The 26662-nt window shown below is 38.3% G+C and overlaps 1 protein-coding gene across 1 annotated transcript in view; it reads left to right on the plus strand.

Annotated features, from left to right (window-relative positions):
* LOC150081619 (uncharacterized) overlaps positions 1 to 26662 on the plus strand; it is a 264024-nt gene that overhangs the window by 170208 nt on the left and 67154 nt on the right. Inside the window, exon 6 of the mRNA XM_090380266.1 lies at positions 144 to 343. Within this exon, the coding sequence (XP_090236392.1) occupies positions 144 to 343 (200 nt within the window). The remainder of the gene's footprint in view (positions 1 to 143; positions 344 to 26662) is intronic.

Raw genomic sequence — 26662 nt, forward strand, 5'->3', positions numbered from 1 at the left:
TTTGTAGTGAAATTTTGGTTAAAATGATTTTTATCAAAGTTTTAATTAAAATGTAGTGAAATTTTAATGCACACTTAATTGGCAATTTATTTATCTTAATTTATTTAGGACTGTATTAATTTGCCTCATTGCATTTTCTGTAGGTGACTCCATTCCTAGAGGACCCATTTTTATAGGTCAGAAGGTTATACCAGAAGGGAATTCTGTTCACACAGATAAATATTTTGTGTTGCCTGTTAAGGAAATGGAATCGTCCTCTGTAATTAAAAATGTACAAGTAGCTCCAAAGAAATATGATGGCATTGGTCCAACTGAAAAGGGTATTCCGGTTGGCCTGAGATCAGTAAGTTTGGTTCTTTAACCTATTAGTAGTGGATGAAATCATGATATTTTGACAAATTTGAGGCTCATTTTTATGCTTTTCAGTAGACTTCTCAAATTTTTAATAGAGAAACTGTGGAAGAAAATTTATCTTAGATAGTACTTTGAATTACCCTCAGTGAGCAGTATGTTTCTCAAGTGAAAGTAAGGAAGAATAAAAAAAAGGGGGGAGAAATAAAAATTATTTCCAGGTGACCGACAGTCACATAGAGTAATTTTTATACCCTTTTCTTTTTTGACTCACAGCTGAGTTGGTCATTCTGTATCCCTAAGCACTGTTGGTTTTCTGGTAGCCAACTTTCAAGTGACCAACAGTAGTTAAGGAGATAAAATCACATTTTTTTTTTGGCAAATGTACTTATGCGAAAATGCAGCTAACATCATCTTTGTGTTGTAACTCAGTTTTTGTTAAAATTTAAGCAGACATATGATCTTTTGGTTTAAGTTGCAGTAATTCTTATTATTACTCCCATATATATCTGGTTTAGGGAGTGTGTTTGAGAAAACCCATTCTTTTATAAGTGAGTAATGACATTTCCATAAAACCTCTTTAGCATGTCAAGATAGACATTCCCATTTTCACAAAGAAGAAAGGTCAAATAATCTAGTTGTCATTGCATATGTTGCTGCACATTCATTATTTGGCCAACATGTGTGTAGAGATATTTTATCTCTAGATGTTGATTATTTTGCCGTTAATTTTACCAGAGAAATGAAATGACACTAGTAGTCCAAGCTTGACTAAACTTGTTATTGTCTATGCAGTAATGTTCACAACAGTAGCATGCACTGCTGTCTGTTATTTGGACCACTTGAACCACTGAAAATTGTTAAAATCAGATTAAATTAATTTTTGAATGTTACACTACAGGTAGGTCTGTTTGAAAAGTTTGCTTCACATAAAAGTGATTTTTGGACTTAACAATTTGTGCACTTGTTCTACTACTTACTATTACTTAAAATGTAGTAGTAAATACATACTACTTAAAATGATAGTTTTACTGATAAAAGCATTGCGCTCTCACAAATGTAAATATAGAACTAAAACTACTGTCTAAATAAAAATGCTTCACTAAAGAAAGTTCATGGAACTGTGTAAAATGTTGCACTTCACAATCTGTAATTCTTTAATCAGGCATATTTTACAAAAAAAAACAAAAAAAAAAAAAAAAAAATCCCAAAAAATAAAACAACAACAAAAAAAAAAATAAATAATAAAATACCATTTTACAATTCAGAAGTATTAAGAAAGCAGTCTGTCATATTTTACACAAATTGTCATTTTACAATTTGGAAATATACTGCTCTACCATTAATATCTGGACACAGGCCTGTGTAAAAGTGATATTTATTTACAGAGAAACTAATAATTTGTACTGAAACCTTTGGCTTTTACAAGAATCGCTAGTCTACATGGAATACTTTCCACCAGGTTTTTGTAAATGTCTTCTGATATTTTCTGCCATTCAGATTTCAAAGCAGTCACCAGTTCAATTCTGTTTTTTGGGCAGTCTCTCCTCACATGCACTCAACAATCCAATTCATTCCAGAAGTTCTCTGCAGGAGAACTTCTGGAATGAGGTCATAGCTCTGGGCTGACTGGTACAACTTCTCAACACCCCCATCCTCAACCCTCTCTGTCACAACACGAGCAATATGACATGGAGTATCGTCCTGCTGATACAGGTATGTATCAGCCTTCCCCATGTGCTGCACAAATAGGTAATGCAGTGTTATGTAGGATGCCCAGATAGACCTGAGAATTTGTGATTGGTCCCAAAACAAACAATGGTTCCAGGCCAAACCGTGGAAAAAAGCCACAGACCATCACGTTGCCTCCGTCAAACTTTATTATCAGGACAATACAGTCTGACAGGTGGCTTTCTCCGTAGGCATTTGCCACACCCAGGCACAACCATCAAATGGGTATACCAGATACTGATTACTCCAGAGCACAGTTTTCCATTGGTCCAGGAATGGCAAACCTTACATCAAGGTAGATGGTGGCTGGCATTATTTGGATTGATTAGTAGCTTGTGGATAGTTGCATGACTGTGGAAACCCATATCATGTGTTCTAGTTGTATCCCTGAGGGGTCTGTGAGTGCTGTAATAATGTCTGCCTACATTCTGAGTGGAGAGTTCTTTGCAGGGCTCTCCTGTCACGTTCTGTCAGCTCCTGAGGTTTTCTATTTCATTTCATGCTGGTTTCTGCATGTTACCCTGCAGGCCATGCAGAGGTTCCACATAAACTTCCATTTGCAGCTCACAAGTTAACCCCAGGGGCTCACATCTGGTGAGTATGGGCTTGGCACACCCAGGGTTCTGAGATGGATATCATCATCCTTCTTTTTCTTGGTGATTCCTTCCTACTTCTGACTCTCTCATTCAGGGTAACTCAATTTTTTTTTTTTTTTTTTTGGCTGGTGTATCATAAGCCTCAGGCTTCCTTGCACTGTAAGGCTAATAATAATAACATCACATTATTGACCTAAGAATCTTTTGTGCTTGAAATACCATATACAGACAAATTGCTTTTGTGATGTCCTATAAATCATTCTGTACTGGGAATTGGCTAGTTCCATTGATTACATTATTTGCATTCACAATCCTAAGACTGTCTCCTTGAAGGTGTAAGAGCATATTTATAGCTGTCTGACAAGTGGTTCTTAGGTAGGATGTATCTAGATGTTAACCTGGAAGTGGTGGCACTCCCGTTTGTAGCAGAAATGGTGTTGGGGAAAACATTTTTGGGTTCTTTGAATCCTGCTCAAACAGTGCCAATCCAGTATTTCATCTTTTCTTAATGGATTGCAATACTTATTTTTATGTAACTTTTTAATTTTCAAGAATTTATTAAAATTTTTAGAATATTCATTGTTTAAATATTTTAAAAATTAAGTTAAATGTATCTGAAATTTATTTTATTTATTATTTAAAAAATAAAAACTTATTATGACCTCTGTGAAGCATCCTAAAAATAAAGCTCCAAACTAGTGTTTTCAGTGTCATAATTTGAAAAACTTATCTTGGGGTTTCTCTATATTTTTCTTGTTCAAGGTTTAGGCCTAAATGGATGGCAGATGAACTAATGAGACTTTTGGCAGAGAAGAAAAATGCATGGGTTGCATGTAAATTATTAGGAGACAAAGATGCCTATGGTAGATATCAGATAGTCTGTAATCAAGTCACTAGGGAAGTTAGGCAAGCAAAGTCAGATTACAAGAAATCTTTGGCAAAGGATGCAAAGAAAAACAGCAAGGACTTCTTTATTTATTAGCATTAGCATTAGTAGAGGCATTTGATGCAAGCAAGCAAGCTTATGCAGCATCAGCCAAAAAAAAAATAAATAAATAAAAATAAAATAAAAATAAATAAATAAATAAATAAAAAATAACCACTTCCACTTCACCCCTCTGTTCCTTTGAAATACCTGTCCAGCTGAGCCTTAAACTTATTTAGGCTATCAACTTCCACGACAAGGGATGGAAGTCTGTTCCACCAACCAACCACCCGCTGGCTAAAGGCAAATTTCCTCACATCTATCCTATATCTGTCTTTCCTCAATTTGAATTTATGCCCTCTCAGGTGATTTTCTGAGCAAGAGGAAGAATCCCATCAGCATTGAGCATGCTCAAACCATTCAAGGCTTTATACACCTCTATCAGATCACCTCGCTGGTGCCTAGTCTCCAGACACTGTAATTTGCAAAACTTAAGCCTTTCTTCGTAAGAGCACCCCTTTGTTCCATTCACCAATCTTGTTGCGCTTCTCTGTACTTGTTCCAGCATCCCTACATCCTTCTTGAAATGAGGCCTCCAGACCTGTATACAGTACTCTAAGTGTGGCCTGACCATTGCCTTATACAAGGGAATAATCACCTCCTTATCCCTGCTAGAAAAATTCCTATATATCATCGACAATACACCATGAGCTACTCTTGCAGCCCATCTGCACTGCTCAGAAAACTTCATATCTGCCTGCACAACCACCCCCAGGTCCCTTTCATTCTCTACCACTGTCAGTGTAGTACCACAGAGTTGATACGTTGCTCTGGGGTTGCTGTTTCCCATGTGTAGTACTTTACATTTGTCAATGTTAAATTTCATTTGCCACCTCTCAGCCCATCTGCTCAACCTTTCCAGATCCTGTTGCAGTAGCATAGTGTCAGTAGTGTCCTTGACAACCCTGCCTACCTTCGTATCGTCTGCAAACTTGGACATTAAGCTTGATATACCATCATAAATATCATTTATAAATACAGAAAACAATAATAGACCCAATACTGAACCCTGAGGGACTCCACTAATAACATTAGTCCACGATGAGCAGTGTCCATTGATTACCACTCTCTGTCTTCTCCCCGTCAACCACCCCTTTATCCATAGCAGCAATTTGCCTCCAATGCCCGACTGCTCCAATTTGTGCAGCAGTCTTCCATGTGCAACAGTATCAAAGGCCTTTCTAAGATATCCAAGTATATAATATCAAAGTTAATCCCTGCATCCAGTTCTTTTGTGACTGCATCATAGTATCCAATCAAATTGGTCAGGCAAGACTTCCCCTTAACAAAACCATGCTGTGTCTGAGCTATAACTGAAGTCTTGTCTAGATGATCCTGCAGTGCTTCTTTAACCAGTGCCTCCATTAATTTTCCAGGAACAGAAGTTAAACTAACAGGTCTATAATTACTTGTGTTGCCTTTTGATCCTCCTTTGTGAATTGGGGTCACATTTGCACATCTCCAGTCTGTGGGTACTTCCCCTGAGTCCAAGGAAGCTCTCATAATTATGGCTAAGGGTTTGCTTACTTCCTTTGCTGCCTCCTTTAATATAACTGGATAGATCCCATCCACCCCAGGTGCCTTTCTTGTATTTATCTTAAACAATTTCTCCTCCCCTTTACTCTGAGTTATTACAAGATTCTCTAGCTTACTGCCAGAGTTGAATACACCTCTGGCATTCCCCCTTGCTGAATAACTCCTCATGTGTGAATGTTGATGCAAAATATTCATTTAGTTTGTTAGCTACCTGAGCAGGATCATCAACAGTTGACCCATCGATTATGTAAACTCTAGAAGGAAAGGGATGAATCAGGTTGGTCCACTTGATATTGATGGTTTGATTGTTGATTATTCTGCTCAGGTAGGTGACAAACTGAATGAGTATTATGCATCTACATACACACATGAGGAATTCTGTAGGGAAGTAGAGGCCAGAAGCTAATCAAACTCTAACAGGGAGCTAAATGGGTTTTTAATAACTAAGAGCAAATTGTAGAAATTGTTGAAGTTAAACATAAGAAAGACACCTGGGGTGGATGGGATGTATCCAATTATATTAAAGGAGGCAGCAAATGAAGTAAGCAAACCCTTAGTCATGATTATGAGAGTATCCTTAGACTCGGGGGGGGGGGAGTTCCCCACAGACTGGGGAAGAGCAAATGTATTCCCAATTCACAAAGGGGGATGGAAAGGTGACATGAGAAATTACAAACCTTTTTATTATAACTTCTATTTTGGGGAAAATAATGGAGTTACTGGTTAAAGAAGCTGTAGGATCATTAAGAAAGATTGCAGTTATAGTTCAGGCACAGCATGGGTTTGTCAAGGGGAAAACTTGTCTAATCAATTTGATTGGATGTTATGATGTGATCACAAAGGAACTGGATGCAAAAAATAATTTTGATATTACATACTTGGATTTTAGGAAAGGGTTTGATACTGTTGCACGTGGAAGACTGCTGTACAAGTTGGAGCAGTATGGCATTAAGTGCAAGTTTCTGCTAGGGATAAAGGGATGGTTAAGTGTGAGAAGACAGAGTGGTTATCAATGGGCACTGCTTTTCATAGACAGATGTTATTAGTATAGTCCCACAGGGTTCGGTGTTGGGCCCACTGTTGTTTTGTATATTTATCAGTGAAATTTTTGAAGGTATATCAGGCTTAATGTCCAAGTTTGCAGATGATATGAAGTTTGGTAGGGCTGGTAACGACAGACACTACTCCAACAGGATCTAGAAAAGTTGAGCAGGTGGGCTAAGAGTTAGCAACTGAAGTTTAATATTGAGAAATGTAAAGTACTGCATATGGGTAGCAGTAACCCCAGAGTAACTTACCAATTGGGTGATATTACATTCAGGGTAGTGGAGAATGACAAAGACTTGGAGGTAATTGTGCAGTCAGATATGATATTTTCTGAGTAGTGCACACAGGCTGCAAGAGTAGTTTATGGTGTCTTGTCAATGATATACAGTAACTTTGTTAGCAGGGATAAGGAGGTGATTATCTCCTTGTATAAGGCAATGGTTTTGCCACGTGCCTTGAGTACTACATACAGGTCTGGAGGGGCCGCCTCCGTAGCCAGGTGGGAAGGAGCAGCAGTGCGTAGCACATGCTTCTTGATTAGACCGGGGTTCGAGCCCGTCACCACCAAATACGGAGTATGCGGAAAGGTCGAGGAATGACCACCGCATATCCCGGAGCAATATGGCCTTAGTTGCTAATGCTCCTTAAAACCAAAAAACAAACAAACAGGTCTGGAGGACCTCATTTGAGGAAAGATGTAGAGCTGCTGTAACGAGTACAGAGATGGGCAATGAGATTAGTGAGTGGAGCAGCAAAGGGTTGGTCTTAACAAGAAAGACTTCAGTTTGGAAATTGCAGCATCTTGGGTCTAGGCACCTGCGAGGTGATCTGATTGAGGTGTAAAAAGTCTGGAATTGTTTGAGAAAGCTCAATGCTGATAGGATTCTTCCTCTTGCTCAGATTATGTGTCTGAGGGGGCATAAATTCAAATTGAGGAAAGATAGTTGTGGAATAGATGTGCAGAAGATTGCCTTTTAGCCAGCAGGCAGTTGATTGCTGGAACAAACTTCCACCTGTTGTTGTGGAAGTTGACAGCTTAAATAAATTCAAGGCAGAACTGGACAAACGTTTGGAGTGGATGGAGGGGTGAAATGGGAATATATATATATATATATATATATATATATATTTTTTTTTTTCTTTAGCTGATGCTGTATAAGCTTGCTTTCTTGCATCCTATGCTAATGCTATAGCCATGGTTCTCTACTGGGGGTACCTTGGGCAGTATTGACCTAGGAATTACCCTAGGTAGGAATTTGCTTCCAAAATGACAGATTTTCATATGCTTATTTTTTATTAGTAGAATATTTATCAGCTAATTGCATAATTTTACTAATTTTACCATGTATTTATTTCTGGTACTCAAGATTTTATCGTGTTTTTTGAAAACTAAATCATAAACATACTGTCCGGCATGTCGTAGTCCTGAATTGAAGTTACATGATTTCTCCATAAGTCATGTCTCACTTCACGTATATTTTTGTCTAGTTTATTCCTTAACAGTTTTTGCTATCTTAAGTTTAATTCTAATCGACAAAAGAATGCCATGTGCTGTTGTTTACAAAAATTTACTTTACAACTAACATACTGCACTTGACGAATAGTAGATATATTCCATTCCAGATGTAGCTGTTTTTAATTGGTGTTCCATTAAAATACTCTTTTATTGCATCTCCAGCTGAGAGGAGAAGTTGGATGTTTACTGTAATTGTTGACTGAAAACTGGTGTTATTTACAGAAATTATTAGGCAACTGATTACTGAATATATCAAAGCGAATATACAGCCAATTTTTAGCTGTTTTCTCCTTTTAGAAATAAGGATGTGCAGTAGATAAGAGTCCCAGAAGTGCTTTGTGTTATGAGTTTGTGCTTGAGTGGTTTGTACATCTAATTCATGAGCAACTGTATCAAAATAGTTCATCAGGTTAGTTAGATTCTCTCTTAATAAAACCATGTTGTGTATCTTTCAGAATGCCATCTCTATCTAAATGTCATATATTGGCAATATGTTAGCACTTCTCCAATCCAAAGGATTGTTTGTTTGGTTTTTTTTGATTTTGTTTGTTTGATTGTTTGGTTTTTAGGAACATTAGCAACTAAGGCCATATTGCTCCGGGATATGCGATGGTCATTCCCTGACCTTTCTGCATCCTCCGTATTTGGTGGTGACGGCCTCGAACCCCTGTATAATCAAGAAGCGTGTGCTCCGCACTGCTGCTCCTTCCCACCTGGGTACGGAGGTGCCCAATCCAAAGGAAGGTCTCACAAGTAGAAAGATGCCCTCATAATTTACCTGAATCATTCAATACACTCTCTAGCTCCCTCCCTCTAAACTACTGGGTATATTTCAATGACCTCACAACAGCACTCCACACTTTAGCATTAGCATTAGTAGAGGCATATGATGCAAGAAAGCAAGCTTATGCAGCATCAGCCAAAAAAAAAAAAAAAAAAAACACACCCGCTCTGATTTCACCCCTCCATTCGTCCAAATACTTTTCCAGCTCAGCCTTAAATTTATTTAGGTTATCAACTTCTACAACAAAGTATGGAAGTCTGTTCCACCAACCGACTACCCGCTGGCTAAAGGCAAACTTCCACACATCTATCCTACAACTGTTTTTCCTCAATTTGAATTTATGCCCTCTCAGGTGATTATTCTGAGCAAGAGGAAAAATCCCATCAGCATTGAGCATGCTCAAACCATTCAAGGCTTTACACACCTCAACCAGATCACCTCGCAGGTGCCTAGTCTCCAGACACTGTAATTTCCAAAACTTAAGTCTTTCTTTGTAAGAGTAACCCTTTGTTCCATTCACTAATCTTGTTGTCCTTCTCTGTACTTGTTCCAACAGCTGTACATCCTTAAAATGAGGCCTGCAGACCTGTATACAGTACTCAAGGGATGGCCTGACCATTGCCATATACAAGGAGATAATCACCTCCTTCTCCCTGCTAGAAAACTTCCTGTATATCATTGACAAGACTCTGAGTTATTCTTGCAGATCGTCTGCACTGCTCAGAAAACTTCATATCTGCCTGCACAATTACCCCCAGATCCTTTTCGTTCTCTACCACAGAGTTGATACGTCACTCTGGGGTTACTGCTTCCCATATGTAGTACTTTACATTTGTCAATTTTAAACTTCATTTGCCCCTCTCAGCCAATCTGCTCAACTTTTCTAGATCCTGTTGCAGCAGCATACTGTCTTTAGTGTTTTAACTACCCTGCCAACCTTCATATCATCTGCAAATTTGGACATTAAGCTTGATACACTTATAAATACAGAAAACAACAATGGACCCAACACTGAACCCTGAAGGACTCCACTAATAACATTAGTCCAAAATGAGCAGTGTTCATTTATTACAACTCTCTGTCTTCTCCCACTCAACCATCCCTTTATCCATAGCAGCAATTTGCCTCCAATTCCACACTGCTCCAGTTTGTTCAGAAGTCTTCCATTTGCAACAGTACCAAAAGCCTTTCTAAGATCCAAATATATGATATCAAAGTTATTCCCTGCATCCAGTTCCTTTGTGACCATATCATAGTATCCAATCAAATTAGTCAGGCAAGACTTTCCCTTAACAAAAGCATGCTGTGTCCGAGCTATAAATGAAGTCTTGTCTAGATGATCCTGCAGTGCTTCTTTAACCAGTGCCTCCATTAATTTTCCTGGAACAGAAGTTAAACTAACAGGTCTATAATTACTTGTGTCGCCCTTTGATCCTCCTTTGTGAATTGGAGTCACTGCACATCTCCAGTCCATGGGTACCTCCCCTGAATCCAAAGAAGCTCTCATAACTATGACTAAGGGTTCTCTTACTTCTTTTGCTGCCTCCTGTAATATTACTGGATAGATCCCATCCACGCCGGGTTCCTTTTTTATGTTTATCTTCAACAAATAATTTTTGTTGAAGATGCAAAAAATAATTTTGATATCATATATTTGGATTTCAAGAAAGCTTTTGACAGTGTTGCGCATGGAAGACTATTGTACAAATTGGAGCAGAATGGTATTAAGGGTAAGTTACTACAATGGATAAAAGGATGGTTAAGTGGGAAAAGACAGAGGGTGGTGGTAATCAATGGTTGCTGCTCTTCGTGGACTAATGTTATTAGTGGAGTCCCACAGGGTTTGCTGTTGGGTCCACTGTTGTTTTGTATATTTATCAGTGATATTGATGAAGGTATATCAGGCTAAGTGTCAAAGTTTGCAGATGATACAAAGGTAATGGCAGTGTGCTACTGCAACAGGATCTAGATAATTTGGGCAGATGGGCTAAGAAGTGGCAACTGAAGTTTAACCTTGACAAATGCAAAGTACAGTGTGGTACTACAATTAAGTGGTAGAAAATGAAAAAGACCTGGGAGTAATTGTGTCGTCGGATATGAAGTTTTCTGAGCAATGCAGACAGGCTGCCAGGGCAGGTCATGGGGTTTTGTCAATGATATATAGGAATTTTGCTAGGGACAATCTGTATAAGGGACAATCACCTCACTGGTCAGGCCACGCCTTGAATACTGCGTACATGTCTGGAGGCCTCATTTTAGGAAGGATTTCGATTTGCTTGAGCATGTACAGAGAAGGGCAACAAGATTGGTGAGGGGAATGAAGGTATCCTCTTACCAAGAGAGGCTAAAGTTCTGCAAATTGCAGTGGCTGCAGACTAGGCCTTGAACGGGTTGAGCACGCTGAATTGTGATGGGATCCTTCCACTTGTTCAGGTTACGAACGTAAGGGGACATAAATTAAAATTAAGAAAAGACAGATGTAGAATAGATGTGTGGAAATATGCCTTTAGCCAGCGGGTGGTTAATTGCTGGAACAAACTTCCATCTGTTGTTGTTGTGGAAGTTGATAGGTTGAATAAATTTAAGGAGGAACTGGACAGGCATTTGGAGGGAATGGTGCGTTTTTTTTTTTTTTTTTTTTTTTAAGCTGATGCTGCATAAGCTCATACACTTGCTTTCTTGCATCACATTGTACTGCTACTACTACAATTTCTCCTCCACTTTCCCCTCAGTTATTACAAAATCAGCTAGTTCACTTCCAGAGTTTAACTCACCTCTGACATTCCCCTCTCTGAATAACTCCTCAAGGGTGAATTTAGATGCAAAATACTCATTTAGTTTGTTAGCCACCTGAGCAGGATCATCAACAGTTGAACAATCATATATCCATTGGACCAATTTGATTCATCCCTTTCCTTCTAGAGTTTAAATAGGTAAAGAACTCTTTGTTGTTTTTCTTTGCATCCTTTGCCGAAGATTTCTCATAATCTGCCTTTGCCTGCCTGATCTCCTTTGTGACTTGGTTACAGACCAGCTTATATCTAACCTAGGCTTCCATGTTACCCATTAATTTATATGTATCCCATGCATTTTTCTTCTCTGCCATATGTCTCATTAGTTCATCTGACATCCATTTAGGCATAAACGTTGAACAATATTTCTTAGTTGGTATGTAAAGCCTAGTAACTTCCAAGATAAATTCTTTGAATGCTTCCCATTTTAAATTTGCTGTTGGTAACATCATCAGTTGGTCCCACTGTATAAAATGTAAATACATTCTCAGACCGCCGTAGTCACCTTTATGAAAGCAAAAACCCTTCCCTTTACCCCTGATGGTAGTTACCTCATTGATTAAATCCCACTTCAGCACACTGTGATCACTGCCACCTAGTGGTTCCTTTATCTGCAGATTCATAATGCATGAAGAATCACTATTGATAATCAGATCAAGAGTATTACTCCCTCTAGTTGCCTCCCGAACATGCTGATGTAGAAAACAATCATCCAATAAATCCACGAAAGCCTTGCTATTGTTTGTGTGTGACCAAACCCACAAATTCCAGTCAATATCTGGAAAATTAAAATCCCCCATCATAAGACTCTGTGATTTACTGGCCCACTCTTATTTCCCTGTAAGTTTCTTATTATACTCATCAGAGTCATTAGGCCTGTAACACACTCCTACTCTCAATTTTGATCTCCCAATTCTTATGTTACACTGAACTGACTCGATACTGCACTGTCCAGCGATGTTGACCGGCTTCACTTCCTTGAATTTTATGTGTTTCTTAACTAATAGCATAACTCTTCCTCCCTTCCTGTCCTGTCTATCCTTCCTGTACACGTTGCATTCTCCAAATTCCAGTTCTGCATCCCTTATATCTGTGTGACACCACGTCTCTGATATCCCAACAATATCTGCCTTTGATGTTTTGAGCAATACCTGAAATTCATCAAATTTATTTACCAAACTCTTAGAATTGGTGTACATGCAAGTATACATGCACCTGTTCCTATTCTTAGCTAGCTAAGAATAGGAACACAACCCATGTGTTTACTTTTACCGGAATGACTTCCAGAAGTCTCTGAAATACCCTGCATCTTGTTTTCCAGGCTGCTGCTCATTCCAATAGAAGCAGTGGATGCTTTGAATGTTAAATGTCAAATTTTGCATAATCTCACAAATGTTATCAATTCAATATGCACATATTTTTGCCTTTTTTTTCATGTAGGGATCTTGCCTGGGGTGGCATTCTTTAAGGGGTGCCAAGAACAATGAAGCAAAAAAATATATATGTCCTTAATAGATGGGTGCAAAAATCTCTCTGCCCGGGGCACCGAAATGCCTTGGTCTGGCACAGTTCATCTTATACTGGCTTAGTAAAACTAACAAGTTTTTATATAAAAGTGGTAGCTATGTCGATTTTTGCCTCAGACCTAAACCTTTAATTTTGCCTCAGACTTAAACCTTTAATACTTTTGAATTATTATGTAGATTCGAAAGAGGTCAAAGTTGTCACAAACACTTTATGTTCTGAGTCTGTGCTGGAGTCACATGGTTGTTTTCCTGTGTAACTATTTTTAATTTTTATTTAGGGTCCAATCTTTGATAAATTTTTAGTAAGAAGAACAAAGAGAAAGTTTAGATTCTACAGAGAGGACAGAAAATCCTGAGAAAAGATGCAGCGATGAGTTGAGAACACCTCAATATGACAGACAAAGTGGCAAGTGTAATCATGACTATTCACCAAGTCCGTCTGCATGCAAGTCAGCTCCAGATAAGAACCAAAAAAAAAAAAAAAAGGTGGAGGTGGGGATTTTATCAAAATGAATATTTGAAATATGGCTTCTATTATTGTGGGGATGAGCAGAATCAAATCACTCTGTGTTTAATATGGGAACAGAAACTAAACAATAACTGTATGAAACCCTCTGTTTATGAGACATTTTAAAATAAATCATTGAGACTTCAATGGTAAGTCCATTGCATAATTCAAAGAGAAAGTATTATTTAAAAAAGACGTCATTGGTGAAATCTGTATTTGTGAGTTATAAAAAAGAATTATTAGAAGCCTCACTGAAAGTGAGCTATTGCATTGTTTTTCAAAGAGAGGCCTACACTATTATTGAACATTTGATAATGCTGTGCACTATTTTTTTAAATTTTTTTATTTTTTTGTTAGTTGTTGGCGCATCGGCTTCTATGGCCATAATGCACCTCCCAAGATTTTTGCAGTACTCTGATCCAAGCCTAAGGCGGGATTCGAACCCGCGACCTTTGGGTTTCCATGCAGGCACTTTACCCACCCGGATAGCCCGGTCAGCATGTGCACTATTGACCTGTGCGAGGCATTATTCGGACCAAAAAATTCATCAAAAATTTTAAACGGTGCGTGCCACTCTCTCATGACACTGTAAAAAGAAGAATTTTACTTTTTTTCAGCCAATCTTCTCAATGAACTCATTCATAGACTTACGTTGTCACCTTATTTTACCTTGCAATGATGAAAACGCTGATGTCAGTAGCCTAGCTGTTTTGTTAGTATTTGTTTGATACCTGTATAATGTTGAGCTGTTTGAACACATTCTTATCTGTGACGATTTGAAAACCACTACAACCGGTGCTGATATTTTTGAAAAAAGTTGATAGCATGTTTTTTACCCATGAACTCAACTGGAAGAAGTCTACTGACGTCTGAACTGATAATGCCAAGACTATGCAGCGTCCTATTTCAGGTGTTTTTTTGATAATCAGGGGAGTAGCATAGCCTTCCTGTTCAAGTTGTCATTGTGTACTTCACAGGGAAAATTTAGCTGTAAAAAAACATTCCTGCAAAACTAAAAGATATTTTTAAGACACTAATGAAAATTGTTACAAATTGTATTTAAGAATCTAGTAGCTTAAATACAAGGCTTTTCTGTCAGATTTGTGCCAAAATGTGCAGCAATTTTGACTGTTTACTTTTTTACACTGCAGCACCTTGACTGAGTCAAGGTAAAGTGCTGATGAGATTCTCTGAATTACACTCTGAAATTGTGATGTTTCTTACTGATCATAAAGTTGAAGCCACAAGATAAACAACTCAAGATAAACTGTGGAGATTTATCGACTTTATATCTAGTGATTATAATTCACAAAGGGTTGCATACTTTTATGATATTTGACAAACTTAATACACTGAATCTATCACTACAAGGTAAAAAATGACACTTTCCATGGCTAATGATAAAATCTCTGCATTCAAAGATAAAATTATTCTTTGGAGAAAGAGAGCTGAAGCAGCACAATATGATACCTTCAATACTTTTACTAAATTTCTTGTTGAAAAAATATCTCTGCAGATAAAACTTACGGAAAGCAATAACTGACCACCTCACACAGCTGTCAATCTCTTTTGAAGGCTATTTTCCTCTCATACAGACATTAAAAATTACTGGTTGATAGCTAACCCTTTCTTTTAAAATGGAAACTCCTCTCTCCTCTCCACAAAAAAAAGAATCGATTGACATGTTTTGTGACAATGCACTCCAAGAAAAGTTTTTTAGTGTTCCACTGTCTTTGTTCTTGGCGTTTGGTTGGACTCTTTCCTTAATATAACAGACAAAGCAATTGGGTTCACATAACTAAAGCTCATACGTGCTGGTGAATGCACCAGACTAGGACCCCACTTGTTCCTGAGTGATGACTTTGTTATGATGTTTTGTAAAAAAAGTCTGAACTGCATTTTTAATGGAAATTTCCAAATTTACTTGAAATTTGCTCTATCCCATTAGAATTTTTTTTACAAAATTTCGTGGATCTTCTTGGTACTTTCTTCAAAATTTCTAAGTACCAAAATTTCTTGGTACTGGTTTATTTTGTATTTTTTCAGATTTTACAAATAGACATAAAAATCCACAAAAAAAAAAAAAAAGAAAAAAAAGTCATTACATCCTCCTGTCAAGCATAAATGGCTGTAAACTGGATTTCTTAAACACTAGACTGGGTCAAACTTGCACCCTTTTGACTTCCTCAGGCAGCTAATTTTCCTAGCAGTTTCCCTTTTTATATTGACATTTCATCTTTCTTTGGTTCCTTTTTCTATTTCTTTTATAACATGATGTAATCTTTCCCCCTGATTTTCATTTAAAATACCTAAATTTTCTGGAAAATAGTTGAGATACAAGTTAAAAAAAAAAAAAAAAAAGTAACCTGCAGCCATAATCAACCCACCGCAGGATGGAAGCCTTCTGAACAATTCATGTTGAGGGTAATGGACCATAATCTGCCACGCTGGTGCAGTGCAGGTTGGCAGATCTACCATATTTAGCAGTCAGGGGATTGAACCCCTTTCTACTCAGAGAGCATGTGCCACTGCACTCCCGCTCCTGATCACTCGGCTACTGAGGCATGAGAAAGATGCAAGTAGTATACTTTAACACTCATATTGTGGCCTAGTGTTCTGAAATACTTTATCTCATAATTTACCCCAAAAAATTGCATACTGCATATGTAAAGCTAGTCAGATTGTGTCTTTTAGTTTGGTTCATGTATTCTTTAAATATTCTAGAAGTAGCTTGCAGTTTTGAGGTCCAACAAAAATTCCTGCTTTTGATTTTTCACTTGAAATAATGTAACCTAGCTTTATATGCAAAGGAGGTAACAGTTTATTTCAATCTTCTAGTGGCTTCTTTAATATTCTTTGAACCTGGTATCAAAGACTGTCTTGGTGGCTACACTTTCCCTTCGTGTTTTCACTTTTTGAACACTGGGTAAGGAATCTCAACTATCCTCTTCACACAGAAAGCACAGCATTTTTGTGTAACAAAGTTGTTGGCCAAGTAGCAGAACAATAACTTTAAAATCTACAGAGAGAGAGAGAGAGAGAGAGAGAGAGAGAGAGAGAGAGAGAGAGAGAGAGAGAGAGAGAGATGAATGAAAGAGCAAATGTAATTGGCTAAAAGAATACAAAGTTAATAATAACTTATATATTACTCTCTCTCTCTCTATATATATATATATATATATATATATATATATACACACACACACTAACAGCACAAACACTGCATTCTCCCCTGGCCTGCAAAAACTTGTGGCTAGGCCTGCACCACAACTGAAAAATAATAGTAAATTGAAGTGCTCAAAGAGTGCAGTGCAGAAAACAAGAGTTGAACAAATGAAATGAAAGCCGGAAGAATGAATGAGAGCGTAACTGTGAGAGAAAGAACACAAACCATAAATACTACAGTTAAGTACACACTAACCCTAGTTTTAATCTTTTATATTCTTACTTATTTAGCTAATTATTATGCATTAGTATTTAAATTTATACTACACACCATTGTATCCCCCTGGTGTGTGTGGGGGGGAGAAAGATAAATGAGTGAGAGGGGAAAAATACTATAAAATGTAGGGGGGAGAAGTATAAAAATAGAATGCCCACTAGACAATGTCCAGCTCTGCCGCCAGCGGCAACTGGCAATCTGTATTATGCTCCCTTGTGTGGCACCTTTATTCCCCTTCACCTCCAAGGGGGGGGAGACGGTTTCCTGTCTCCCCCCTTTGTCCTGGTGGGGCTTATCCCAACTGATATTTCTGGGACCGCCTTCCCTTCCCTATCATCCCCATACTTCTATCTGTTCCCCCCAGTCTTCTTCCCTACTCTAACTTACTCAGCCATTGCACTTGCTCTTAATCTAAATTAAACTTAACTTAGTGTCAAAATTTAACTCTACCCTTACTTTAAACTCCAATTTGGCCTTAATTAACCTTAAATAATTTTTTTTTTTTTTTAAATAGGCCCTAGCCACTGGAATCTTAGGAAACTAAGTGGCAGGGCCTGCCAGAGTACTATTAAAATTCTATTGGGTGCCTGACTTGCCTCCCTGTGGCAAAGTGTGGACAACGTTTGAGCCCAGTGGCTAAATCAGAGGTTCCCAAACTTTCTCGGTTCACGGCACCCTTACTGTCCCAGTAATTTTTTTCACTGCATCCCTAGGCTAAAAGAAATACCTAACACAGTGGTTTTCGACCTTTTAATATATACCTATTTAATAATTGTATTCTTTATACAGAGTGTCTCAAAAATATTGGTACAAACGTTTAGGGGTGGTAGGTAACATCTAAAGGAATGTGAATCGCATAGGAACCCATAACCGGAAACGTCACGGGAAAGTAGCAGCAGAGGCACAAGAAGCAGAAATGACACAAGACAATTAGTGGCAAACATTTATTTGACATAATATTAACAATAGAGTACAAGATGGATGCATTTCATGATGTTATAACAGATGCTCGAAGGTTCCACCATGAGACGCGATCCATTCGTGACACCGACCTAGCATGGATTGGCGGACACGGTCGAACACACCTGGAGTTTCTTTGACAGTAGCAGCAGTGCAGACGAGTCTCGCCACGAGATCCATTTCCATCTCCACAGGCGATTCATAATACACAATAGATTTGAGGACCCCCCCCCCACAGAAAGAAATCAAGGCTCGATAAATCAGGTGAGTGTGGGGCCAGGCAGCAGGTCCACCACGGCCAATCCATCGACGCCCAAAACGCCTGTTCAAATGGCCACGAACACACCTTCCATAATGGGCAGGCGCCGTGTCATGTTGAAACCAAATGTTGCGTCTCACATTTGCTGGATGGTAACAGGTTGTTGTTGTTGTTATTTGGTTTTTAGGAGCATTAGCAACTAAGGCCATGTTTCTCCAGGATATGCAGTGGTCATTCCCTGACCTTTCTGCATCCTCCGTATTTGGTGGTGACGGGCTACGGAGGCACTGGTAACAGGTATGGGCCGACTAAGCAGTCACCGACCATATCTGCCCACACATTTATTGCGAAGTGATGTTGTGCCGCATGGGGGTGCACACTGTGTGGCCCATCTGCTAATCCATACACTAGGTACATGTCTGCCAGCTCACAGTTAGTATATCGATGCATGCTCTTCATGCAGCGACTACTGCTTGAATGAGTAAACCAGAAATTTTCCCTCTCGCGAACTGATGAACAGTGCCATGTACCGACTTATGGTGACGTTTCCGGTTATGGGTTCCTATGCGATTCACATTCCTTTAGATGTTACCTACCTCCCCTAAACATTTGTACCAATATTTTTGAGACACCTTGTATAGAGGTACTAAATAAAGATCCATTATAGATCACCACAAAATTAAAAAAGATAGGGTACAATGGATATTGTACCCTTTTTATAATGAAATAAATATATAAATTTAAAAAAATATATAAAATAATAGTAACTTTAAGTAACTTAAACCCAAATTACACGGCACCCGAAGAATGTTGTTATGGCACCCAGGTTGAAAACCACTGGGCTAAATGGTCAGAGATACAATAGTACATAACATTCCACTCCCCACACACCTTTAAATCTTTGATCTTCACAGAGTTCTGTGTCACAATTACAAAGAATACAATGCAGAGAAGAGATGGGGGAGAAACCCCTGCTGCCTACACACACACACACACGATCCTTGTACTGAATTTTTTCAAAAATAACTTAATGCTATTGTAGTTTTCTTTTCAGTGTGCTGAATGGGCATCCCGGCATAGATGCATGCTTGTTTCTATTGTGAAGGAGAACTCCTTTGAGGCTTTTCTTTGAAAGAATAAATAGCTTGATTCTGTTGGTTGATAGAAAATTTCCAAACAGTTCATAACTGCAGAAATGATGTTGTTATAATAGGTCATCGAGCCTTCTTTGGAAAAATGGGGAACCAATTCTTTTTTACAATTTCTGTACCATGAAAAGACTGCCTAGAGCTAATAGAGCCTTGGATTTCAATCTTGACTCTAAAACCTCTACAGACCCTTTAGGTTAAACTTAAATGAGATCATTCAGAGATCATTGATGATCTCTGAGTGATCATTGAGTTAAATTTGTGTAAACTGTTGTGGCCCAGATTTGTGAATTTTTTCATCTCAATAGTTTATATCATTCTCTAGATCACAAATGTCAGATTTATGATCTAAAAACCCACACATTAATATTAATGACTGCTACATTTTATTGCACATTACTGACTGCAGCATATTAATGAATGAAATATTTATGTTCCACAAATGTATCAGGTTATAACATGAAGAACAAGAAGAGCATTATGAATTGGGATCTGATGGGACATGTTCAAAAACAACTGGAGGCAGTATCGGTGGTTCACGTCCATTGAGTCTGGTCTTACAGATGAAGTAATGTTGTTGAGTACACAATGCCCTACTTGTGCTTTGTGTTGCAACCGTCTACATTTATGGAACAAAAATAACAGTCATTAATATGATCCCGAGGTCTATTATTATTATGATTTCCCCCACACCATGGGAATGGCAAATGTAATGGCTTTTTTCATATTACTTTTCCATACTCAGAAGCCCTCCACATATATGGCACATTTTGGTGGGGGGGGGGTAACTTTTATCTTGGTCACTTAATTTAATTATAAAATATGCAGCATATATTTTTATAAATGACGTTTACACCCTGCCTTTGTTTTGCCACAACATAGATACTGCCAATGTAACAATATTTATTTGGATTGTTCACACAACCATGAGTTGCCATTGTTTAAGGACACTGAATATGAAAATCACATTAGAATCAGATATTAATTAGTATGACTGCACCAGAAAAGAATTGAATTCAGAAGAAACACTTCACAAGTTTATATATATCTACCTGATTTTCAGGTAGCTATATATAAACTGGCAGCATGTCTGTACCCGCAGCATATATATATAAAGTTTTGGCATATCTGTACCCATCAAAGGAAGTTGTTGTTATTTGGTTTTTAGGAGAATTAGCAACTAAGGCCATATTGCTCCGGGGATATGCAGTGGTCATTCTAATGCAGTTTGATACAAGTATCAAACAGCATTAGAAATGATGTGCCATTATGAATATAAGTGTTTAGAAGTGCGACCAATGACTGTTCTCGTGTATTAAAGAGCAGTGCTTTTTCTTGAGTGGGCTATAAACAAGTGCTATAAAAGTAAAGGCACATGAAATTAACAACTTTTCTACTCTAGTTCCTTTCTTATCCTGTTACTTTCTGAGTGACCTCAATAACCTGATTCCTTATTTCAGTCCAGTCTTATCCTCATATTAACTTTTAACCTTATTTTTCAATTTCTGTTTTGTCTTGCATAAATTCTCAATATGTGCACACTAACTGAAATTCTTTGTATTTGGAGCAACACGTACAAAGAATTTCAGTTAGTGTGCACATATTGAGAATTTGTAGTTTTTGTTTGTAGATTTGTTTTATTTGTTCTTTACTTGTGTTGAGATTAGTTTATATATATGTGGAATAAACTTTTTATAAAATTTTGATGTTATATTTTGTTCCATAGTCTCCTTCGCAGTTTCTAGACATTCCCTCTCTGGCCACCACATTCCAATGTACCATTACTACTAAATAACCGTTCTTTTTGTCATCTTTATTTCTCCTACTCTGTTATGCATTCTATCTATTTCCTCTTCATTGTAATATGATATTAGTGTATATAACTTTACTACCACTGTGTCTCTAGGTTCTGCTTTTATCTTCATCATTATCCTATCAGCATATTAATCCTCTTCTACACATTCCCTTGCTTCTTTATAACACTTCAGTCTCATAACAACCCTTTCATCATTAGGGTCCCACCACCACCACCAGTTTTTCTACACCTTGAATTTTCTGCCATCATATACAACAGTGGCGTCCAACTTACTGCCCGGGGGCCGGATCCGGCCAGCAGATAATTTTTATGCGGTCCGCCCAGAAAGTAAACTTAAACAGCATTTTAGAGAGTGCGCCACTGCGTGTATAGGCATACAAGCGTCAAGCTGAACTGTATCAAACGTGTACATGTTGTCCATTGCAGTCATATGTACACTAAATACAGTTATGTACACATCAATCTTTTCATATTGTGAAATTCTACTATTTTGATATAACTTGCTCATTTTATTGAATTATTATTAATTTGTATTGCATTTGTTCTGAAAGAGGAACATCGATTTCGATTGTCGTGTTTTTAATCAAAGGTGGAGTGAAGACTATTTCTTCATTGAGTATGACGAAAAAACAGTATGTATGTTTGTTGTGTAAGGATACTATATCACTTTTTAAAGAACATGCTGTAGTCTGTCTCGAAAAACAATTATGCAAAGAGTAGAAGATATTGGAATTAAGAAAACAACAAAACACACTGAAAACGTATCAGTCAAGAAATTTATATGCTGTAAGTGCCAGTTATCAAGTTGTACATTTGATTGCTTTTGAAAGTAAACCGTTCAGTGATGGTGAATTTGTTAAACATTTTTAAAAGCTATGGAAGAAATTTGTCCAGCAAAACGATCAATGATACAAGACATTAGTTTGTCTCGACAAACGATTATGCAAAGAGTAGAAGATATTGGAATGAATTTATTCCAACAACTTTTGGAAAGTATAAAACAAATGAAATATTTTAGTGTATCACTAGGTGACAATACTGATGTAAAGAAAACAACCCAATTCCTTATCTTCATATGTGGAATTAATGGAATTGGTTTTCTGCTGACGAGGCTAGTAGGGGCCAGACGTGTTCAAAGCCGCTAAGTGGATTTTTCTTGTTTATTGATTTGAAATTATTGTTTTTCTAAAACTTTTGATTTGAATTTAGTAGTATAGCATTATTTTGTGATTTTCTGATTAATCTGGTGTATTTGTTCTTTGCTCGGCCTTGCAATTGCATAAAAGTATCTGTAAGGGTATCCATGTGTTACAAGTCGCAACTCTGCTGAACGAGAAGTTTTTTAGCCATATTTAGCCGCTTATTGATATTTTTTACATCAAATTATTTTTTGTAAGTAGCTTATAGACCTAGTAAGAATCGTTAGTTTATTCTGAATTGAGACAGCGAGATTTGAAAGTTAATTAATACTTAAGTGTCCATAGATTTACCATTCGTAACTTCCTACCCTTGTCTTTGTCATACGATCGTTATATATCGAACCTAGATAGCGTTAGTATAGTAGAGGTTATAATATTTTCAGTGATCGGTAAAATCTATTAAACTTGTTGAACTTCGTTGGCATTTAAATTGTACTTTTAACTAAATACATATACCGACTTAGATTACAAATGTAACATAATTAATTAATACATAACTGATACGGAAGTTATATAAAGGGAACTCGGAGATAATTAATACTTGACACTAAAAAATATATATTCTGTTATAACTGTGTTGGGAGATAAGTTAGGGTTATAAACTGAAATTGAAATTTTATTTAAATTAAAAGAAATCATGACTCAGACCAGAGCAGCAAAACAAAAGGCTCAAGCTAATGGAAGTGCTGTGGCTCAGAGGAGAACTGAGGGGGGGGCAGTTGCCTTCTGAATCACAGCCTTCTAAAATGCACAGCTTGCATGATGTTTGTGGAGCATTCAGGTACGGGACATGATATTGCCATGGGGGATGTCTTTGTGTGTGCGCGATGCAAGGAGTGTAACGAAATCAGGCAACAACTCAGCGTTCTTTTGGGCCTATATGAGAGTTTGAAGGACAGGGTGGATGCCCTCGAAAGAACTAAATTGAGGGGCCCATCAAGCTCTCAGCTGCCCACATCAACGCCAGAGCTTGCACTTGGTCATCGTGCAACAGCGGCAACCCCCAAGGCAGAATGAGCTGGTCCCAAAGGAACTCGCAGTTGTTGGTGACTCTATTGTCAAGAAAACAGGGAACATGCTTTGTAAAAAGGCTAGGTGGAACAGGATCAGGGTATGTCTGCCAGGGGCAAAGGTTGATGATGTTGTAGAGCAGATATCAACTTTTAAGGGCACAAAAGGTGATATAGTTGTACGCGTTGGCACTAATGATATTAAGAGTAGGAGACCGGCGGAATTACTTAGCAAGTACAGGTCACTGTTGAAAAAAAGCGGTGAATTAGGGTTGAATTTGAAAGTGTCTGCAATTCTGCCCAGACACGATAGGAGGGAGTATATGATAAGAGCCTTGTCAATCAATTCGGCCCTGGAAAGATTGTGCAAGGCTCAAGGGATAGAATTTTTTTCAGCCTGGACTGTACTTGTTAACAGGAGAGATTGCTTCTACAGGGATGGGATACACTTAAATAGAAAGGGTGCAAGAATATTTGCTGATGCTATCGAGGCAGTGTTAGGTGGGTCGGAAAACTGCTAGCTTGGGGGGAGACAAAGACGAATAGATTAACAGTAGCCACTGGCAGAGGTGAAAGAGATCCTTGCACTGCTTCTATTGGAATGAGCAGAAGAAACAAGATGCAGGATATTTCAGAGACTACTGGGAGTCATTGCAGTACAAGTAAACACATGTGTTGTGTTAGGGTAGCTAAGAATAGAAATAGGTGCATGTATACTTGCGTGTGCACCAATGCTAGGAGTTTAGTAAATAAATTTGATGAATTTGAGGTATTGCTCAAAACATCAAAGGCAGATATTGTTGGGATATCAGAGACGTGGTGTCACACAGATATAAGGAATGCAGAATTGGAATTTGGGGAGTACAACATCTACAGAAAGGATAGACTGGATAGGAAGGGAGGAGGGGTTATGCTATTAGTTAAGAAATACATAAAATCGAAGGAAGTGAAGCCAGTGGACATTGCTGGACAGTGCAGTGTCGAGTCAGTTTGGTGTGACATAAGCATTGGGAGATCAAAATTGAGAGTAGGAGTGTGCTATAGGCCTAATGACTCTGATGAGTATAATAAGAATTCTACTGTACAGGGAAATAGAGTGGGCCACTAAATCAGAGAGTCTTATAATGGGAGATTTTAATTTCCCAGATATTGACTGGAATTTGGGGGCTGGTCACTCACACACTAGCAAGGCTTTTGTGGATTTATTGGATGATTGTTTTCTACATCAGCGTGTTCGGGAGGCAACTAGAGGGAGGAACACTCTTGATTTGATTATTAGCAGTGATTCTTCATGCATTAAGAATCTGCAGATAAATGAACCACTAGGTGGCAGTGATCACAGTATGCTGAAGTGGGATTTACTCAAAGAGGTAACTACCATTAGTGGTAAAGGGAAGGGTTATTGCTCTCGTAAAGGCGACTACGATGGACTGAGACAGTATTTAAATTCTATACAGTGGGATCAACTGATGATGTTACCAACAGCAAATTCAAAATGAGAAGCATTCAAAGAACTTATCTTGGAAGCTACTAGGCTTTGCATACCAACCAAGAAATATTGTTCAGGGTTTAGGCCTAAATGTATGTCAGATGAACTGATGAGGCATATGGCAGAGAAGAAACATGCATGGGATACATACAAATTAACACATGACACAGAAGCCTATGATAGATACAAGTTGATCTGTAACAAAGTTACAAAGGAGGTTAGGCAGGCGAAGGCAGATTACGAGAAATCTTTGGCAAGGGATGCAAAGAAAAACAGCAAAGAGTTCTTTACTTATGTAAACACTAGAAGGAAGAGGATGAATCAGATTGGACCACTTGATATCAATGGGTCAATTGTTGATGATCCTGCTCAGTTAGCTAACAAACTAAATGAATATTTTGCATCAACATTCACACATGAGGAATTATTTAGCGAGGGGAAAGCCAGAGGTGTATTCAACTCTAGCAGTAAGCTAGAGAATCTAGTAATAACTGAGAGTAAAGTGGAGGAGAAATTGTTGAAGATAAACACAAGAAAGGCACCTGGGGTGGATGGGATCTATCCAGTTATATTAAAGGAGGCAGCAGAGGAAGTAAGCAAACCCTTAGCCATAATTATGAGAGCTTCCTTGGACTCAGGGGAGGTACCCACAGACTGGAGATGTGCAAATTTGACCCCAATTCACAAAGGAGGATCAAAAGCTGACACAAGTAATTATAGACCTGTGAGTTTAACTTCTGTTCCAGGAAAATTAATGGAGGCACTAGTTAAAGAAGCACTGCAGGATCAATTAGACAAGACTTCAGTTATAGCTTGGACACAGCATGGTTTTGTTAAGGGGAAGTCTTGCCTGACCAATTTGATTGGATACTATGATGCAGTCACAAAGGAACTGGATGCAGGGAATAACTTTGATATTATATACTTGGATCTTAGAAAGGCTTTTGATACTGTTGCACATGGAAGACTGCTGCACAAATTGGAGCAGTGTGACATTGGAGGCAATTTGCTGCTGTGGATAAAGGGGTGGTTGAGGGGGAGAAGACAGAGAGTGGTAATCAATGGACACTGCTCGTCGTGGACTAATGTTATTAGTGGAGTCCTTCAGGGCTCAGTGTTGGGTCCATTATTATTTTCTGTATTCATAAATGATATTGATGATGGTATATCAAGCTTAATGTCGAAGTTTGCAGATGATACAAAGGTAGGCAGGGTTGTCAAGGACACTGACACTATGCTGCTGCAACAGGATCTGGAAAGGTTGAGCAGATGGGCTGAGAGGTGGCAAACGAAGTTTAACATTGACAAATGTAAAGTACTACACATGGGAAACAGCAACCCCAGAGCAACGTATCAACTCTGTGGTACTACACTGACAGTGGTAGAGAATGAAAGGGACCTGGGGGTGGTTGTGCAGGCAGATATGAAGTTCTCTGAGCAGTACAGACGGGCTGCCAGAGTAGCTCATGGTGTATTGTCAATAATATATAGGAATTTTTCTAGCAGGGATAAGGAGGTGATTATTCCCTTGTATAAGGCAGTGGTCAGGCCACACCTAGAGTACTGTATACTAGAGTACTGTAATCAGGTCTGGAGGCTTCATTTCAAGAAGGATGTAGAGCTGCTGGAACGAGTACAGAGAAGGGCAACAAGATTTGTGAATGGAACAAAGGGGTGCTCTTACGAAGAATGGTTTAAGTTTTGCAAATTACAGTGTCTGGAGACTAGGCACCAGCGAGGTGATCTGATAGAGGTGTATAAAGCATTGAATGGTTTGAGCATGCTCAATGCTGATGGGATTCTTCCTCTCGCTCAGAATAATCACCTGAGAGGGCATAAATTCAAATCGAGGAAAGACAGATGTAGGATAGACGTGCGGAAATTTGCTTTTAGCCAGCGAGTGGTTGGTTGTTGGAACAGACTTCCATCTCTTGTCGTGGAAGTTGATAGCCTAAATAAGTTTAAGG

Source organism: Mastigoproctus giganteus, chromosome 8, assembly GCF_048544385.1.
Source record: "Mastigoproctus giganteus isolate SK-2022 chromosome 8, ASM4854438v1, whole genome shotgun sequence".
In the NCBI taxonomy this organism is placed as follows: Eukaryota; Metazoa; Arthropoda; class Arachnida; order Uropygi; family Thelyphonidae; genus Mastigoproctus; species Mastigoproctus giganteus.